Raw genomic sequence first — 20,940 nt, forward strand, 5'->3', positions numbered from 1 at the left:
TATGAATGGGTTTGGCTCACACTTTACCTTCATGGTGCTCTCCTTATGTTCTTGCTGCTGACACTGTTGCTTAGCCTCTGCATTTTGAAATCAAAGCAAGGCACGCTCTTAATTTGTAGCATCCTGTTTGCATCAGTGCTTCACCACCCTAACCGCTTTGAAACCACGCTGTGCAATGCTCGGGTATCTTCACAGTGCACTGCACTGCTGTCTATCCACCTAGGCTTTATGGCTATGTTTTTTGGCAGCAGCGCCAGCGCTACCCGCCTCCTATACTACTCTCTCTGTTTACTATGGAATGCCCTCTCCAGTCTCGTGCTTGCCCTTTCTGTTTCTCTTGGTGTTTCAGGTGGTGTCACTAGCACTCACTCCACCCAGTCACGGCACTCCTCTCTTCTGGGGATATTCCACTGTCTCTCCTCTTTCCTTTTCTCAGTGTCACACTCACTAGGGAAACTTGACGACATACCCCTCCTGCACTAGACCTGCGACATGTAAAATGCTACTGCATGGAAACATGTGAGCAATATAACACATCTAACCACTGCTAATTCTCAAACTACTTCATTTATCAACAAAATATACAGTGAAATACCTCAGTTCCTCAGTACTGTCACTCACTTTTTTTGCTTTCTCTGTCTCACCAGGGTGTTGGCGGCTCTGTGCAGTATCCAAGAGGCTATCTTAAGAAAGCCTACAATTTAATCAAAAATAAAGGCGGCCTTTTTGTTGCTGATGAGGTAAGCATATTTGCCTGATGGCCACGTAAGCTATTATAGTTGTCCTTATGCATGCCACTGCACTCAACATGGGTAGTATGTGCTTATAGCCTATGTCAGTGAAGAACGTGTAAGGTCTTGCCACATTGCAGTAGGCTTTTACTACTTTCTAGCTAGTTTTATAGAAAACAAATTTCAGCTTAGGTTTCCTGCTTGCCTTAATTATTGAGGCTTTGCATTCTTATTAAGGCTTGATATTATAAAACACAAGCTAATGTTTGTAGTTAACAGGTGCTAGTCTTTAAACAAATAGCCTAGTATCATAAAAGAAGTAGTATGTAGTGTGCAAATAATAAAAAAATTTGAACAGCAAATTGAATGTCCTGCTATTTGATTTGGCCCTTAAAGTATATACTGCATTTTCCAAACTATAAGTCACACCTTTGTATGAATTGCACCTCCCACTTTTGGGGGTTTCGAAGAAAAAAAAAGAAATTTTGTTATAGGTCACACAACTCTGTCGGAACAATGAAGTGCGATTATGCATGCTTGTACATTTATCGCAAAATGCCACACTTAACTATTTCAGGGCACTACATTTCCGTACAAACATTTTTGCGAGCCACAAAGCCACTTCACTCAAAGCCATCGAAGGCCTGGTCCTCCAATGCAGTCAAAAAGTTTACCTGCTTTGGCCAGTAACATCGCTGAGTCATCGTTGTCAACCTCTCACTAACATTTACAGATGTTTGAGGCACGTCGCTGGCATTGCTTCTGCGGCGTGGTGTTCTCGGGAAAAAGAAATGCTCATATTGGTAATGTCAGTGTTAATGGTTTTATGGATATGAAAGTGGCCCTATTGTTTAAGATATATCAACAAACATTTTAGAAAAATGCACATGACCTTTAGTCCGGAAAATGCAGTAGCTGTTATTTTATTTGGTTCTTAAATTGAACAATGGCTATCCACAATATTATATTTTTTTCAAATAATTTTCAAACAAACATGAACATAGGATGATTGACAGGCAAATTGTGTGAACAAATAGGCATATTATATCCCAGAAGAATATCAAATCAGTGAACCAGAGTTGTAAAGCCAATGTATTTCATAAAGTGTTCAAAGTTATTTTTAAATATTCAATTCATATTTGATATTGCATAAATATTTTATCTGTATGGCAGTGTATCTGGAAACTGACAAAAAGTTTTGTTTGTTTGTTTACTTATCAGTGCATGCATGAAATGGCCAAGCAGGAGAGGCAAGAAATACAGAATATAACACAATAATGCATGTACAATAATAGTTAAGTATTATAAGCAATAATACGACAGTTTGGAATACAGCAACAGTTCTAAAAGTGGAAGTAATGCATAATATTCAGATACTTATGTGCCGTCATTGTGTTGCAGGAGAAGTGGAAAAGAAAAATTGAGACAGAACTATATAGCAGATTCTAAAGTTTCTAAAGAGTGAACAGTTGCATGTGGAAGCTCGTTTTATTCTGCAATTGTTCAGGGAAACAAGGAAAACTTGAACAGGTTAGTTCTTGCAAAGTACAGAGTTAAGACCAAAGGATGAGTATGATGGGTTTGTCGGGTTGTTAATGGAGTTATATTAGAGGCAGGGTTCAGGACGAGTCTACAATTGAACAGTAAGTATAAAAACTTCAGGTTAAATATTTCCTTCTGGACTGTAAGGTCTTGATATTGTTAGACTGGACTAATTCTATAGAATCCTTATATATATGGCTGCACTTGCATTGTGTTCATTAACTATTTAAAATTATTTGCAAAATATTCAATTTATATTTCATTTCTCATTATCTATTTTTATCAGTATTCAATTTATCAGCTTATCATACACAATTACTCTTGTGGAACCACGAAAATGCAACTTTGAGTTGATGGAATTGCCAAATTTTTAACAGCCTTTTGTAACAGTACAATCAGTCAATGGCTTTTGTTCTGTTTTGTTTGCATCTCTTCTCTTAGATGCACTTTGAGCCCACTGCATCATACTGTGATGTGTACTGCAGTGCGGGCAATGTGTTATTTTTATATTTTTCATAATTTGTATTGCATATTTTTAAGAAACTGTGGAAGCTTGTTTGAGTGAAGTAACTATCAAAGCAGCCAACAGAAGTCATTGGCATGAAGTATGTTTGCCGGTGTATCTACCCGAGAAAGTTCTGAAGCTTTCGTCATACTATATGGAGGGCTTGAGTTATGAAGTCTATGGGCCTTGGTGCTTGTTAGTTTCTTTCATTGTTGCTTCAATAAATAGAGTATCTTATTATGTAATTATGTTGTGAATTTCATTCCTAAAGTTCTTGAACTTGCAAACAGCAGTTTATAAACATTGGGGACAGAACACAGAAATAGGCTAGTGGTGTAAGATTGTAGCTTTGTCTGAACAAAGTCTGCATGCTAGCATAGGGGCTGAATGAATAATGCATTAGCTATGGTACACACACCAGGCTCTCTTAATGCCAAATGAGTCCACATAACAGTAATATATGCAAATCATGTTTAGCTGATTGCACCAGTGTGCAACAGTTGTATTTTGGCAAGACACTTTGTAAGCAGTTGCACACTCAAGTGCATCTGAAACATGCCCGAAAAGCCTTGTCATCTTGCTTGCACCTCAATTTAGCTTCCATCCTTCTGATTCTGCAATGTCCTTTGCAGGTTCTTCTGCCATTAAATGAATCCAGATAAAGCAACCTCCAAAAGCAAGGGTAGTTTAATTTATGCACTTTATAAATTTGTCATTTCCCACAACTAAATGACTATAGCCTCTAAAGCCAATGCTTGCAAACTCCACTTTCAAAGGCATGCTCAGCGAGCACGTATTAAGGCCTTCAGGTCATGCAAGAAATCAAGCAAAGGTGCCAACGTTGAGGTAGTGCCATCGCTTAACCTGATTATTTTAATTTTCTCATTCTGAATTGAATTGAATTCTGGGGTTTTACGTGCGAAAACCACAATATGATTATGAGGCATGCCGTAGTGGGGGACTCTGGAATAATTTTAACCACCAGGGGATTTTTAACGTGCCCCCAATGCACGAGACACATACATTTTGCATTTCGCCCCCATTGAAATGCAGCCACCACAGCTGGGATTTGATCCCATGCTCTCGTGCTTAGTAGTGCAATACCATAGCTGTTAAGCCACCACGGCAGGTTTTTCTCATTCTAATGAGGCATATTGTCTTGCTCTGCACCTCTCTAGGTCCAAACTGGGTTTGGGAGGACTGGTGACCACTTTTGGGGCTTTGAAGGTCATGGCATAATGCCAGATATAGGTAAGTGTGGATACATCAATACTACTTTGACTTAAATTTTTAATCAGACACAAGGAAGCGTTAATACAGCAAATAATTTATTTTTAATTTGCATGATTTGTGCATGTGTTCTACTCCAACGGATGTAGGTGATTATTATGCACTATAAAAGAAACAAATTGTACATATATTTATTGCCAAGGGGGGGAGGGAGGGTTAAATTACCTTTTATAGCATTTCCACATCATTTTTGCTTGTGTATATGCTGTAAAGTTCTGTTGCGACCTATGTATATTTGGTGAAATTCTGTTTGAAGAAAGGTTTTCTTGAGTATTCCATGCAACGAAAAAGTTCTCTTCTGGGCAAGTGAAAGGAAACATGCATATATGTGTGCTGTTAGTCTCATATGCTGTAGCCAGAATTGAAAGCAAAAGGCGGAGGTGACATACAGTGGTGGAACAGCCATTTCACCTTTCGGTGCAGCTCCTGGCGCAGGAAAAAAGCCGATTTGGCACAGCAGCAACAACTTTTGGCACAGGGTCCAACGGACATGGCTTACCATATACCATGTAAATATTGTTAGGTTGCAGAAGTCACATATAAAATGTATTTACAATATTTACAAGAGAGACAACAATGCATAAACAAGATGGCTGTCGAGACCGATTCCACCTCTACACATCAAATCGTCTTCTTCTGAGTGGCGCCACGCTTGGTTGCGCCGTAACATAACCCGCCTGTAAGGGCACTGTCTTGGCACTAACTATAAGAGAGGTGAACTCGTGGCAAGGCTTCAGCCTGGATACATGCGCAGCATCCATGGGGACACGCAAGTCCAGCAGAGCAATTTCGTAGTTGACATTGCGAAGCTGACGCAATATCGTGTAGTGCCCTGTGTAGCGCGGCAGCAGCTTTTCGGAGAAGCCGACGTGGTGACATGGATGTCCATAAGAGGACAACGGATCCAGGAGGAAATCGAACGTCCCGATGTCGGCTGTCATACCTGATCTTCTGTGTGCCCTGAGACTCGGTGAGCTGGCAATCTGGCGTGCTGTGCGAGCCTGGGCGAAGATGTCTTGAGCGTATTCCATGGGAGTGTTCATCGACGAAAGAAGCAGGTGTGTCAAAGGGCAAAGGGTGGCAGCCAAACAGAAGGTAAAAGGGTGAAAAGCCAGCAGTCTCGTGACTGGACGAATTATAGGCGAAGGTCATGCAGGGTAACATGCTGTCCCAATCACTGTGGTTGTCGGAAACGTACATAGACAGCATTTCTGCCAACGTGCGATTGAGCCGCTCCGTGAGTTCGTTTGTCTGCGGGTGGTAAGCAGTGGAGAGCTTGTGCTCTGCAGAGCAGGAGCGAAGTAGGTCTTCAACTACTCGGGACAAAGTGTGGTCGCATTCAATGAGGAGCTGCCGGGGTGCGCCATGATGATGATGTCATGTAAAAGGAAATCTGCCACCTCAGTTGCACAGCTTGTGCGCAAAGCTCGTGTTATCGCGTACCAGGTCGCGTAATTAGTCGCGAAAACCCACTTATTGCCAGACTTTGACGTCTGAAAAGGGCTGAGAAGATTGAGACCGACGTGAAAGAATGGTTCTGAGGGCACATCGGTGGGGTGAAGGTGTCCAGAGGGCAGCACAGCAGGTTTTTTGCGGTGCTGACAGGGCGCACAAACTGCAACGTAGCGGTGCACAGAGCAGTACAGGCACGTACTCAGCCTGACCAGTACAAGCAACGCCGTACGAGGTTGTAAGTATGCGAAACCTCGAGGTGGCCTGCAGTAGGGACATTATGCAACTGCTCAAGAACTGATGTCCATAACAATATTAACTGATATAGTCAATAAGTTGTGGAGATGGGTGTGCGCGAGGCTTACCCTGCAAGCGCAGTCAGGAAAGGACACCACGCTTGTCCACAGCGCATTGCACAAACGGCACTATGGCCATATTCGTCGATACGGCACAGGGAAGGCACCACAGACAGATCGTCAATAAAAGCGTGTTTATTAACCTAGGATGCAACACAGTGTGACAGTCATGGCTTGTGGGCAAAGGGTCACCGAAAGACCTAACGAGTTAGCAAGCCTGCACTGAGCATGACTTACAATATACTCATGTCATGCCATGTAATGGGGGCCGCAAAGGTTTTGCGGCCGCAAAAAATAAAATGGCGGCAGTGCCACTGAACATGCGCGAAACACAAATACGGTTTTGTGTTTGCATTGGCGCCACTATTTCACCAAAATATGAAATAACAAAGTGACCCAAACTTGGCGCAAAAGCTTTGTGCCAACAAACATGGCAGCACTCATTGGATGTGGCGGAACATACCATTCTGAACTATGCATCACGTGCAATTCCGATCGCAGCAGCTCTTTTGCAAAGTCCTGCTATCACCCATAAACATTGAAAAAGTTAACCTTTAAAGGGACACTAAAGGCAAATATTAAGTCGAGCTAAAGTGATAGATTAGTGCTCGAGAATCTCTAACGTGTCAATATTATCGCGAACAGAGCCTTAATAATCGAGAAATTGAGGTAAATGCAGGACATAATTAGAGACTCCTCTGGGACATTCAAGTACTTGCCCGATGACGAAAGCACTCCTCAGTTAAATTTTGTGACTATTACTCAACCACTCGTTGCAAAAAACATCCTTGTATTGTATTATAAGTCGAAATAAAATGCTACTTGTCCAGTTCTATATCCTTTTTAGAAAAAAGGAACTAATTGAAATTACCCTTAACAATGACGCAGGTTGCCGAAAGGTTTCGTTTTCGCTCAACTCCGTGCCGCCCATGCTTTTGCGTTTCAGTGGTTCAGTTATCGCGTAGTGCTTCGCTAGTTTTGCTGGCTCGCAAAACTCACACAAATTGTAAGTAGCAGAGAATTCAACTTCCCTGTGATGTCATGATATGTTCAAACAATCTACGCCACGTGACTAAAGAGCAGCTGCAGCGGCAAACCCACCGCTCTGTCTTGGCTTGGTACCGCCGTCTCTCGGGTGCGGCTTTACTCACCGATGGCAACAAAGGGTGGTGATGGCGTATGCAATGTCACCGCTCCCCTGTTTGGGTGGTGGGACATTTGAATTCTGATGAAGGTATTCGGACCCTTCAGATACAGTTTTCTCGTAAACTAAGTCTTTTCTTGGCAGGAAACAAGCGTTGCGAGGTTTCTCCAATGGTATTTAAACAGTGAAAGTCGACTTAGCATCAGCCTTTAGTGTCCCTTTAATGCTAGAATGTGACATCCTCCTTTGACAAATTGCGCAGTACCATGCAGGTTTGATGAACACCGAAATAAAGCACCGGCATGACGGCACAGCAGAACTACATTGTACGTCCATCAGAGAAAAATGCGCGAATGACGAATCGGATGTCTCCGACGGGCCCATACAGAAACTCAATGGAAGGGCCTCTGCTTCCTTCTATGATGATGATGATAGCGTGCTGTTGGTTTTTATTTCAGTTTTGCTAGCTGCGCAGCATCGACGGAAGGAAGGTTTCACTTTTATGCATGTTTGGTGCAGGCTCAGTGCAATTTTCTGCTAAAATGCTGTTTTGGCACAGGACGGCACAAAGGCTCGCTCTCGCCGTTGTTTGGCGCAATCTGCCTTTTTCGTGGCGCAACAGCACATGCGCCCTGCCCTAGCAGATTAGTTACAAAACGTTTTGGAAGTGTCGAGCGCATTACCACGCGCCAGAAAGTACTCCCAAAATAATAATAATAAGCGCTCGGATGCACGCCGCTGCAGACACTCGTGTCATGTACTGTGTTGAAACTTCAATAGTAGCTCGACGTCATTGCAGTGCGGAAAACATGGATAGCGTAAGACTGAAACTCCACTTTAAAACAGAAAGCAGCCAGCGCTTCATCGGAGTGGTTCGGACCGCACTGTGAGCCAGGTAGTTGCTGGCTTTCATTGATGCATGGCTAGCAAATTTAATTAAAAGCCTGTGTGTTGCACTTCGGCAACACTTAAAAACATCACGTTGCTGATGAAGTCTCCTTGCAGCGACGATCCTCATTTGCTGGTGGTGGCAGCGCGTGCCTGACTTCACATACTCGTTTAAGGCGCGGTAACGCTGGGTCGATACGAGAGCGACAAGATGCTCACATCAACGATTGACTGACTATTCAGTACAGAGCGTCACTGAAACCATTTTATCATACCAGGCTGACAACAACACAACCGATGAGTGCGAGTTGTCGCACTGCGATGGGCTTTCTTGCCAACGGCACCAACAAGTTAGTGTGCCGACCACCATTCGACCGAACCCTGTGCGATTGGCCATCGAACTGACAACTCGATTTAGCAGTGACAGCGCCTTCGCTTGTATATATAATTATTTGCGCTCAAAGTGAGTTAGAACATGCCTATGAAGTTGAAATGCGCAAGCTTCAACCCTCTCAAGTCGTGCACATGAAGTTTGAGCCAATGTTGACCCTGTCAGCAAAGGTTAAGCATGGTGGCGTCGTGCTCGTGCACCCACTACTGGCGAACTTGAACTGAAATGTAAGCAGTTAGAATGAAAGAAACTGCTTTTATAGTTCAGTTCTGTCCTTAGCGATTTTAAATCAACTACACTTCACTTCGCACGGCGTGTACACAATAAGCGGGAAGCGGCGACACAGCGCTGTGCCAACATCTGTACTTCACTGTACCCGTAGGCTGCTGGTCACATTCGCGACGTAGATGGGTGGGTCTGTATGTGTTGTTATGCTGACACATTTCTCAACTCCAGAGACATACTGTTTACCCCTGCGTCAAACAGGAAACAAGAGACGGTGCATTCGGTTTACAGCAGCATACACAACCGTCTTGCTCAGTTATACCAATGGCGTCAGTGATGGCATCCACGTTTTCATGAAAGAACAACACGGCCTATAAATGAGCCCTTAATTTACGCGAGCACAGTTTTCTCTAATATATTATGGTACGCGCAACCTCTAAGTATGATGGACTTAAAGAAAAGTGAGAATCAGAAATAATCGGAAATAAGTTAACAGCCCGTAATATTTGGCCATTGTTTAAGTGGTTCGGCTACTCATATTGATCGTCTCGGGGTGGAACAACATGGCACATATGCGCAGATATGTATGTTTTGCTACGTTTTGACATTACTTCATATCAGCAATGCAGCTTTTCCAAAATATTTGACGCTAACGATTTGCGTCTGTAGATGTCGATGTAAGCAAGTGCACCGCTTTTATAAATGTGGCATAAAAGGCTGCGCTCAGAGACTACTAGAATATGTGGAATGTCAAAATAATGTTTAAAAAGAATACAAAACATGAGCTCCAAGTGCAGAAATCAGCAACAACAAACTCCAAGGCAGCTGTGTCTGCAAAGGGAACTCAGCGTGCCTTTATCCGCTGCACTGTTCGCACAACAGCATATTCAGGCCTGCTCACCCAGTAATCATTGAGTGCTTCATGGCTTCTAGGAACGACATTCTGCCCGGAGAAGCCATTAATAATGATTCACAATCCACGAAACGCACAACTGACGCACATGTGGGCGCAGGTGCACAGATCAACCAGCGGAAGCCCCAGCACCCTTCCAAAACGTTTCCAGCAATGTGCCGCAGAGGGCAGCACAGGAAAATGAAAAAGGCGGATTGGCGCAGTTGCTCTACCACTGGACATGTCAGATCCTGGTTCCTATTCGTTAGCACCAGTCTTCCTTCAGCGTGTTCTTTTTTTGGTAGACACACAGATATGTTGTGCATGAAAAAAAGGACAACATGAGAAGGAACAGGAAGGGTTAGGTGCAATGTATCTGTAATGCTTTAGGCTGCACATACCATGCAGCACAACATATTTATGTTCAGCAGTCATCTAAGCAAAATTTCTGCCCTATTTCTTTGGCAAATCTTTCTCGAGCTCCATCCATGCCTTGGCTCCACTAAATAAAGGCTGCCATGATAATATGCCACACATGCTGATTATAAGATAACTAGTGAGACCTTTTGTGTCCATAAAGGCTCATGGAGGAGATATTGTTTGGACATGCAAACCAAGACTTTGTATGATGATTTTGTACTTAAAAAAGCATTATTTGTGTGGAAATTACCAAGCTTTAAGATAAGCAACACCCAGGACAACCCTCACATGCCCACATCTCAGCAATCCCTTAGTGACACAGCACCTGTTAGAAAACTTGCATTTTTCCTCTGGGTGATACAGTAAAAGCTCGTTAATTCGAACCGCAAGGGGAAGCCGCTTCAGTTCGAATTAACGAAAGTTCGAACTAACGAAAGTGAAGGAGAGCAACAGTACACTGCGATTTGGAAGCAGTAGGGAATGTCAGAAATTTGGCGTGTCAGAAAGTGATGGCGTGTGCCGCGGGCACACGCCATCTTCAAGTCGAAGCTCTGGGTCCGACTGTGCCACACCACCGATGTCCACAGAAACGAACGTTAGCCGAAGCTTAACACCATCACAATGAATCACGACGGCCGATACCTCCTAAGCTGAAAACAGAGGTACACAACCGATGAAGACTGCCGAGACAAAGACGCCGAACATGTGAAGGTGGCGAAGGCCCTGATTCGTTGGTTCTTGATTGCAAGCACAGCTGCGACGTACTTGATGCGCTGTGTTTTGGCGCTTGCCGTGCCATCTCTGCACAACATTAGCAGCTGTACAAGATTTGCAAAGCCTCCGAGATTCGCAACGGGCAAGAAGTCTCGGAGGTTACGTAGAACAGAAAGGCGGCAGCCGCCGCTGCCTTCTGGCTGACCCCGCGTCGGTTAGATTTTTTTCCGATATTGCCTTCTCTCGCCGTTCTCTCCGTTTCGGAGGCAATACAGCCTTGTGTGTAGGCAGTAGGCGCGCTTCTCTGGCCGTGTGTCAGGCGAGCGTAGTTCGAATTATCCGTGAGGGAACCTTCTCGCGTTCGAATTAACGGACTTTTTTATACATAGACTTCTGTGGAGCTTGGCCGGACCAAATCGTACAGTTCGAATTATCCATAAATTAGAATTATTGAAGTTCGAATTAATGAGCTTTCACTTTATTGTAAGAAACTCTTGTTTAGAAGGGAACCAGTGAACCGTTGAGGGTAACGAATGTGAAAGTAGCTGCTCACTGCATCCACATGATCTTGGGACTCAAGCAAGAGCCACTGAAAGAAGCGAAGATATTTTGTGAAGGCTGCCTATAGTAGAGCTGTGCACGAGAGGTTGCCAGAGGTGTATGCAGTAGTCCCTATTAGCAAAGCTCCCCCTTCCTCTCGGCAATTTCGGCCACCTTATGTGCCCTTCATACCAGGTATCTGCAAAACCTTTGAAGCAGCTATTCTGGAATACTTGTTCAATCATAAGGGAAAATGATCACTTGCGTTCAGTTCTGTGCTCTCAAGTTCACTAGTGTATGCCATCGTTCCAAATTGCTTTCCTTTTACAGTCATACATGTATCCTCTACAGGACAGTAAAAGCTATGGGGCAGACTAAGGCCTTCTTTCTCAGTAGGCTAGATGGTCCTTTGCTTCTCTTGCCTCCTTGTGCACACACCCATGCACCTTGCTTCAAAATCTATTTTATAAAACCAATTTCTCGCTTGACTGTAGGAGCATGTGTTGGAATTGAGCAATGCAGAAATTTGTTTATTTATTTAATTAAAATACCTTACAGACCCTATGGGGGCATTGTGTAAGGGGGATTACAAAATCAAAGGCAAAAAATAAAATAAAAATAGAGTAAGTAGCCTTCTGAAGTCTGGTACAAAAGATACGTCCCAACGCAGGGCTCTTCAACATTACTAAAAAGATCAAAACATGAAAAAGGAAAAACTGAAGTACTAAAATGCCACAAAGGCACACTTCACGGAAAGAACAAGAGTAAAATTAATATAAGGCACTAATCATAGATAATACAATACATGAAAAATGAACTGATCAAGGAATACAATGCTTCAAGGGATATTTCAGGACAGAAACGCAAGAAAGCAATAATATATTCAGGGCATACAAGTGAACACGTAACGCAGCATAAAATACCAATTGATAAGAGTGAGATAGCAATGCATCAATATAAATAAAAACATCGCAAGAAGTTCGAAGCACATTGCCAAGTACAAAAAACAAGATAAAGTGATTTGTAAGTGCTATTATGAAAAATGCTTGTGTAGGAGATGACGAAATTTTTCTTGACCTGACTCGGAAGCAATGTTATCAGGAAGATTGTTTCACAAGCGAATGGCCATAGGGAGTGCGGAAAAGTTAAAAGCATGTGTCGTAGTGTACATGCGTGCAAGAGGGGGGAAGAAGCGCAAAACTTAAGTAGTTATTTAATCGGTGAGATGTGTTTGAGGCGACCTGGATATGCAGTGTGAATTGTGTGTCATTATAAACCTATTTGTGAAACAAGGATAACAGAGCGATAGTACGGTGAAGATTCAAAGGCTGGAGGGAATGATCAAGTTTGATTTGCATTACGCTGGAGTGGTGGCTATAATTACGTGAGATGAGACGGGCAGCTTGGTTCTGGACTGATTAAAGCATGTCGATTAAGTAGGTAGGATGTGGGGACCAAATGGATGATGCATACTTGATGCATACTGATGCATACGAACAAATGTTTGAAAGGCCAATTTGCAGATGTTGGAAGGTGAATTACCCAGATTATGACGTAAGTAACCTAATGTCCTTGAAGCTTTTGTGCAGATGGCTGCGATGTGGTCTGTCCAGGAGACGTTTTCGGTTAGGTGAACGTCCAAATATTTATATGATACTGTATGTCACAATTATTTATTATTGATGTATGAAAAATGTGAGTTGTCGTGCTTATGACTAAAAGAAATTACCTGACATTTTGATACATTTAGAGCCATTAACCAGGTGTTACACCAATTATGAATTAGTGCAAGATCATTTTGAAGGGCCAGGTGGTCATCAGTACTGTTAATTTATCTGTAAATGATGTAGTCATCAGCGAACATATGTAAGCGAGAAGCAACATTAGGTGGCGAATCATTTGTGTAAATTAGGAAGAGTAATGGGCCCCGAACGCTGCCCTGAGGCACACCAGAAGTAAAGGAGACAAAGCAATGTTGTTAACTACTGTGAACTGTTGACGATTCGAAAGAAAATCGCAAAGCTATGATAGTGTGAAGGAGTCAATTCGAAATGCAGTCAATTTTTCAATAAGGTGACAATGGGCTACATGATCAAATGCTTTGGAAAAGTCAAGGAATATGCAATTGTTCTGCTGGTTATTGTTCATGTGAAGGTGCAGGTCAGTCGTGAATTCAAGTAACTGTGTCTCACATGATAATCCTTTCCTGAAACCATGTTGATGGTGAAAAAGAAAGCATTATTGGACTCTAGGTGATTATAAATATGAGAAGCAATTATATGTTCGAGCACATTGCAGCAAATGCAGGTCAATGAAATTGGATAGTAATTTTCTGTGAAGTTTTTATTCCCAGTTTTAAATATGGGTATGATTTTGGCCATTTTCCAGTCATTAGGCAGCTGTCCCGACAACAAAGATTGTTTGAATATATGGTACAGAATGTTACTGGATATAGAAATGGTATTTTTTAATATCTTGGAACTAATATTGTCAACACCAGATGAAGTAGATAACCTGAGATTATTAATAAGACATGCAATTCCCTCCACCGAGATTTCAGTACTTTCCATAAATTGCCAGTCATAATCAGCAACATCAGGTACATTGGTATGATCCTCGCGGCTGAAAATTGATGAAAGAAAAAAACATATTAAAAGCAGAGTATTAAATTATTATTATTATTATTGTTGTTGTTGTTTAGTATTTAAATATTATAATTATATAAAATATTTGCAGAGTATTAAACCATATTAAAATGCTGTTCCCATTAATTTTTTAGATTCCATTTATGCTGGTATTATATGTTCAAATAAATCTGGTGTTAAAATTTCATAATGTTTTGAGGAAAGACTTCTGTGGAACTCGCCTTTCTTAAATTGTTGGGAATACAAATTACACTTCACACGCATGGCTGAATTTTTACATTGTAGTAACACATGCATAAAGCCATTTGGTCAGCAGTGTAAGCATGTTATGAGCTGAAGCAACTGCTAAACTGCAGTTTTTGAACATGCTTGCTATGTGCAGTTCTTTGAAATGTATTTTTCTTAAAATTGTTTCAGTGACCATGGCAAAAGGCATTGGCAATGGCTTTCCGCTAGCTGCAGTCGTCACAACACCTGAAATTGCCAAAGCCTTGGATGCAGCTAGCTTTTTCAACACATTTGGTGGCAACCCTGTGGCAACTGCTGTTGGGTCAGCTGTTGTTGATGTCAGTCGCCTAAGTGGCCCTTTTTTACACTTCTGTTGAAGCTTAACTGCCACATTATTGCGGTCCTTTTCAGCAGTTGATTCCATTGCTAACCTAGGCCTCTTAGTTCATTATTTAGTATGAGAACAGACAGTTGTGTGAGCAGTGATAGAAAGTCGCAAATGGATACATAGGCCCATCATCTTAGAACGCTGAAAAAGATGTGAGCCAAATTCAGATGCAGCATAAATCTTTTGTTTGAGTGAAACACACAAATTCCAAGGTTCATAGTTGCTGACTGCTACTCTCTGTAATTTTCACAGGCAGTGGAAGTGCCATGCAGTTTGTTCGTGAATTAGAGATGCAATTATTGACCTTTGTGAAACAGACGACTGCTGTGTTTTCAGGTGCAGAAATAAATTCCAGTAACTTGCCTGTCAATGCAAGTAGAAGTGTGGAATATTCCTGGAAAACAGATATCGACTCAGACATTAAAGTGATGAGGAAAAAAAAGTTGTTGTTAAAGGGTCCCTGCAACAGTTTGGACAAATTTTATAGATGCATAGGGTACAGCTACAGTAAAACATTCGCGCCACAATTTAAGTGAAGCATCTCATATTAAGAGAGCTACAGTTACTTACAAGTTAGCCTCCTTCCTAGCCCTGCTTCTCCTACTCAACTTGTTCGCTGAGCAATTCATTGACTCTGTATCATGATGTGATGTCATGACGTCTACTTCCGGTGTCTTGGAGCCAGCGCGTGAAGCCTCTCCAACCTTTCTGCTAGCTGCCTGGCCGTCAATCCCCAATGAGCTCGATGCACTGCAGTAAGGCTCAGTGCACTGCAGCCACTCCACTCGCCTGTTGACATGCAGAAGGACACTATGTTGCAGCTTGACATGTCGCCAATCACTAGACTTGCAGTCCACAATTCAATAAGGGCAATTTATGGTCCTCGCGTAAAGACATCTCAATGCTAATACTGACCGTGCAGCTCATGCCATCGCAGAGCACATTGTAATACAAGCAGATGACGCGTATTGTGTGCCAGAAGTGCTTGAGTGTAGTGATAAATTGTCATTGTGTATTCTCTTTCTCTTGCTTTTTTTTATATAGAAACAAATTAATGCAACCTTTCAACTATTATAAAAATTTGTTCATCATAAACTTGGAAAAATTGACAATGACAGAACATGGGCAGCCAATCAATTAGCTCGCTCGAATGACGTCATGCACTTGCTATGTAGATTGTGACGGGCCGGCTGAAAGTGCAGGGGAGTGACACCGCCACGATCGTTAGCGAAGCAGATATTTAAAACCTTATAATACATTATGCAGAACACTTAAATGTATGACGTAATGATCAGAAGGACTTCCCTTCTGGCAATTTGCTCAGAGAAAGAGTTTTACTTGGGCCCAACTTTAATTTTAACATTTCATACATACATGAAATGCAGAAATGCTCTCATGAGGCATCTACAAAAATGCATTTGAATGAGGTTTGTTGCATAAAATAATTCAGACTACTAGTTACAGAATCTTTATTTAAACCATCAACTATTTTATGTGAAGTGATGAAAAACATAAGAATGGTTCAAAAGAAACGTCAAGTTTACAAGCTCCTAACTCACCTGAAGAAAAGGTAGTGAAAAAATAAAAAATAAAACATGAAAAATCCGGGAGGAACAGGTGGATGGCCAGACAGACAGATGGACAAGTCAGTTTTATGAACCGCATCTGATAAGAGCGGTTAAAGCAGAAAAATTTGATGCCTAGCACTAAGCTTTAGCTACCCAGTAATTTTCACAAATGCTATTTTGCAAAATGTGCACTGACGTAACAAGTTTGTGTAACTCACAATGTAGCACACTTATTTTATCCACTTCCAACTGTTTATGAGATAAGTTTTAAGGAAGTGCAACAATGTCCTTCTTATATAGTTCTATCAGTAAATGTGGCATTGCATTGTGTAAAGTGTTAGGATTTTTTTTTTCATTTTTCATAACACATTTTAAAGCCGATATAAAGCTTCTGCGACAGTCAGTTAATATAATTTGACATTTTCTTTAAAATCCTACACATTTTAGTGGAATAAGGTTGGCTCATGAGAGCATTTCATTTCACATTATTTAAATGGGGAAACTTAAGACCTGCACTAACAATTGCAATATGCATTACATGTTTCTCTGCTTTGCTGCCAGGAATATTTCATTCATATAGCAGGGGACACAGATGCTTTGCCTTGCAAAGCCCCTGTCACAGCTCTCTGGACATAGAAGAAATGCAGTTCAATCTCTGTTTACAAGAGGTGCCATTGGTTAAGAGGGAGTATTTCCGTTGCTTCTAAGCATGTGCTATCAGACAGGCAGAACATCGCCATTCACTTGTCTTGCTTTTCATTACTTTGCATAGATCCTGCTTATTTATGACCTCTTGCAATGCCAAGGAAGCCTTAGTACTAATTGCCAAACAGCCAAATGAAGGATCGTACATCACTCATGTCTGCAGTTGTAATTGCTGCATGGCAATATGTCCAAGTATCGATGGCTTGCCAATCTGGAAGCTCATGCTCAGAAGCACAACTGTCTCGCACCAGCATTGTCTCCAGTAAGAGTTGAATACAGCATTCCTGCATCCTAGTCAAGCACTATGGGGACTACATATTGAAATCCAGAACAAACACAGCCAGTGACAGAATTTAGGCCACCTTGTTAGCCACCATGTGGAATAACCTTGCATAAAAACTTGCACCACTTCTTTATGTTGTCCATGCAATGAGGACAATGATAAAGGAATGTGCTTGACATTATTGACAATAGCTCTTGATGATGTTACACCAGTAAAATTCACGTCATAGAGGGAGAAGGTGTACTTCACACAGAGGACATCAACACACAGATTGCTATTAATGTGTTTGCACTAACTTGGCTCATTTTCTTCATTGACTGATTAACACTGACTGGCTTCATTTGCTCTTGTACTCTGCATGCAACAAGTATTTGTCAAGCCTGCTTGAAGGGCTTCTGCCGGTAGTCTAGCTAGCAAAGTTAGGGAGCCTTATTTGAAGTCAGCTGTCTTCACACTTGTACTCATACTTTCTGCTTTTGTTTTTTCACATCTGACCTCTCTGTATTTATAAACATGATGCACAGCTGCTACACACAAGCCCTGTCCCTTAAGTTGCTCTAAAATGCTTTTCTCTCCACAGCTGCCTCTAATGCCACGTGAGTTTGCCTTTCATTTACAGGTTTTGGATGAAGATGGCTGCATGGAAAACAGCCGTGTGACTGGAACTCAACTACTGCATGCCTTAGAATTACTAAGGAAAGAATACTCTGTGGTTGGTGACGTCCGAGGCAAAGGACTCATGATTGGCGTGGAACTTGTGGAGAACAGGGTTAGTACAGCTGCTTTTAACAATTAAAAACATTGTGCATGTGTCAGTGCTACACAGCTGAGTATTCCTTTCAGGTAGAGTAGCAGACAGTAAAGGTATACCATATTTTCTTGAAGATAGGTCAAACACGAATATAGGTCGACCCCATAAATTGAACTCGCCGAGAAATTAAAAATTGTAATTTGAATATAGGTCGACCCACATATTTCTTTAGGAAACAAAAAACAAAAAGACTTTGAACATGCCACAGCTCTATTTACCGTATAAGCTTGGCTACTAAACCTTATTAGTCGATGCACAAGCTGCATCCTCGTTGAAACAGCCAGAGAAGTGAGATAATCTCCAGGCTGGCTTTACAGTGGCAGCGATTGCTATTGCTAGTTTCGCTCAAGAATATATAGTATGTTGAGATTCTTGAGTCACGATCAGTTTCACCAGACAGGCGAAGCAGTGTTAGTGATAGCCAAGTATGCGACAATCAGATAAAGGAAGATTACACCACCAAGAGGAATCAGGCTGTGAAATTGAAATCAAGTAAAAATCTTGCTCGCCATTCGGGCAAATCTATTTCATTCAGAAAGTCTATTTCATTTCTAGTCTCACCCGAATGGCGAGACTAGAAATGAAATCGACTTTATACTCTGCAGTGACCCTGGCATCATACAAGATGCGGACGTGCTCGGCAAAGTGCGCTGCAGAGACCATAGAATGGTAAGAACTCGAATTAGCCTAGACTTGAGGAGGGAACGAAAGAAGCTGGTACATAAGAAGCCGATCAATGAGTTAGTGATAAGAGGGAAAATAGAGGAATTCCGGATCAACCTACAGAACAGGTTTTCGGCTTTACCTCAGGAAGAGGACCTTAGTGATGAAGATATGAACGACAATCTTATGGGCATCATTAAGGAGTGCGTAATAGAAGTTGGCGGTAACTCCGTTAGACAGGATGCCAGCAAGCTATCGGAGGAGACGAAAGATCTGATCAAGAAACGCCAATGTATGAAAGCCTCAAACTTTACAGCTAGAATAGAACTGGCAGAACTTTCGAAGTCAATCAACAAGTGTAAGACAGCTGACAAAAGGAAGTATAATATGGATAGAATTGAACATGCTCTCAGGAATGGAGGAAACCTAAAGGCAGTGAAGAAGAAACTAGGAATAGGCAAGAACCAGATATATGCGTTAAGAGACAAAGCCGGCAATATCATTACTAATATGGATGAGATAGTTCAAGTGGCTGAGGAGTTCTATAGAGATTTGTACAGTACCAGTAGCACCCACGACGATAATGGAAGAGAGAATAGTCTAGAGGAATTTGAAATCCCACAAGTAATGCCGGAAGAAGTAAAGAAAGCCTTGGGAGCTATGCAAAGGGGGAAGGCAGCTGGGGAGGATCAGGTAACAGCAGATTTGTTGAAGGATGGTGGGAAAATTGTTCTAGAAAAACTGGCCACCCTGTATACGCAATGCCTCATGACTTTGAATGTACTGGAATCTTGTAAGAACGCTAGCATAATCTTAATTCATAATCTTCCTTGAAAAAATGAAAACTCACCGCCCACGACTCATTGAGAAATGAAGTTTTTTATTAAAATCTTTTCATTGTTCTGATGCAGTGCGTGTATTTTGAACTGGACTTAAGAAAAGCACTAATGGAAACCTTCAACCTGCTACAGTGTCTCAGTGGCTATGGAATTTTGCTGCTGAGCACAAGGTTATATGCAGATTCGATTCACAGCTGCGGCACCCACATCTTGATATGGATGAAATGCAAAAATGCTCGTGTACTTAGGTTTAGGTCCGCATTCTTTAAAGAACACTAGCAGCCACATTTTGACGGGGGCAAAATGTCAAAAAATCCATGTATATAGATTTAGGTGCACATTAAAGAACCCCAGATGGTCCAAATTTCCAGAGTCCCCCACTACGGCATGCCTCCTAATCAGACCGTGTTTGTAGCTCATAAAACCGCGTAGTTTATTTCATTATGATTAAAGAACCCTAGGTGGTCAAAATTAATCTCGAGGCCTCCACTACTGTGTCTCTCATAATTCACTGTGCATAATTCACTGTCCTAATCAGACCGTGTTTGTAGCTCATAAAACCGCGTAGTTTATTTCATTATGATTAAAGAACCCTAGGTGGTCAAAATTAATCTCGAGGCCTCCACTACTGTGTCTCTCATAATTCACTGTGCAGTTTTGGGACGTTAAACTCCACACATTTCATGGAAATCTTCACTTAGCATGAAGAGGAGGGGGCCAAAGAAGCCTTTCAGTCCTGCATGTAGGAACATAAGCAATGATCACTTGCTTTTCCTCCTTTCACTCTCACAAGGCATATAGTGCCATAAAGAACATTATTCGTTATTACTATTTGTAAACATTAACAAAAGATTTGAAGACAGGCTGACAACTGCCTCCAGAAGGGACACGATGCCTACTTGTCTGAAGGAGGAAGGGGCAGAAAAGGAGTAGGAAAGGAACGCAGAAGTGTAAATGGAAAAAAAAATTGAAGAAAGGAAAGGAAGCCGAGCCAAGGCATGAAGCACAGCTGCAGAATACAGCTGCAATGTTGAAAGGGCAATTTTCTTTTATTCCACTTTTATTTCCCTTTCCTTTATTTTAAGTTTGCCTTCATCTTTAATAAATTATGCAGTTCCATAAAAAACCTTAGTTGCTCTATGCTTCCCTTGGCATTGTGTTGTGTTTTGGAAGCACATCACATACAATGCTACTAGTAGTAATGTGTTTTTGGCTGCTTATTATTATTGCCCTGGCCAACTTACAGCCATGCACATGCTGGCTTATTCGCATAACGCATGCATAGCTGGTAGATGGCTGGCATGGTAACAGTAATGCAGATCCAATGCCTCTCTTCCTGATGGTGGACACGAGGAGGCAGTCGCAAGGAGCATCACAATCACAAGGAGCCTGGCAGAGAACAATCGTTGACATAGCAGTCCTTGCAAACTGTCACAAAGCCACACGGAGCTGCCATGTTGACATATATTTTTATAACACAAGACTTGTTACATATTCTGGACATATCCTTATAACATAAGACTTGAAGAACACAAACATCTCAAGCCAGCAATTTTGTGTCAGTACTCCTTTAATGTTAGCGTCATTCCTTGCACAAGCTTTTTATTCTAGTTTGTATGAAAACCACCTTTCATAAAAAGTCAATAATTTTTACAATTTACAATTGCCAGGCAATCCATTTAAAGGCTGTACAGCATAAGAATTCACTTATCAGATGTGT

The 20,940-nt window shown here is 41.8% G+C and overlaps 1 protein-coding gene across 2 annotated transcripts in view; it reads left to right on the forward strand.

The window, feature by feature from the left end:
- The window catches only part of LOC139050987 (alanine--glyoxylate aminotransferase 2, mitochondrial), a 48,461-nt gene that overhangs the window by 18,252 nt on the left and 9,269 nt on the right, over window positions 1–20,940 (forward strand). For both annotated transcript variants that reach the window (XM_070527926.1, XM_070527929.1), the window contains exons 8-11: window positions 648–740; window positions 3,957–4,029; window positions 14,153–14,301; window positions 17,527–17,676. In XM_070527926.1, coding sequence (XP_070384027.1) covers window positions 648–740; window positions 3,957–4,029; window positions 14,153–14,301; window positions 17,527–17,676 — 465 coding nt within the window. The remainder of the gene's footprint in view (window positions 1–647; window positions 741–3,956; window positions 4,030–14,152; window positions 14,302–17,526; window positions 17,677–20,940) is intronic.

This window comes from Dermacentor albipictus, chromosome 1 (assembly GCF_038994185.2).
Source record: "Dermacentor albipictus isolate Rhodes 1998 colony chromosome 1, USDA_Dalb.pri_finalv2, whole genome shotgun sequence".
Taxonomy (NCBI): domain Eukaryota; kingdom Metazoa; phylum Arthropoda; class Arachnida; order Ixodida; family Ixodidae; genus Dermacentor; species Dermacentor albipictus.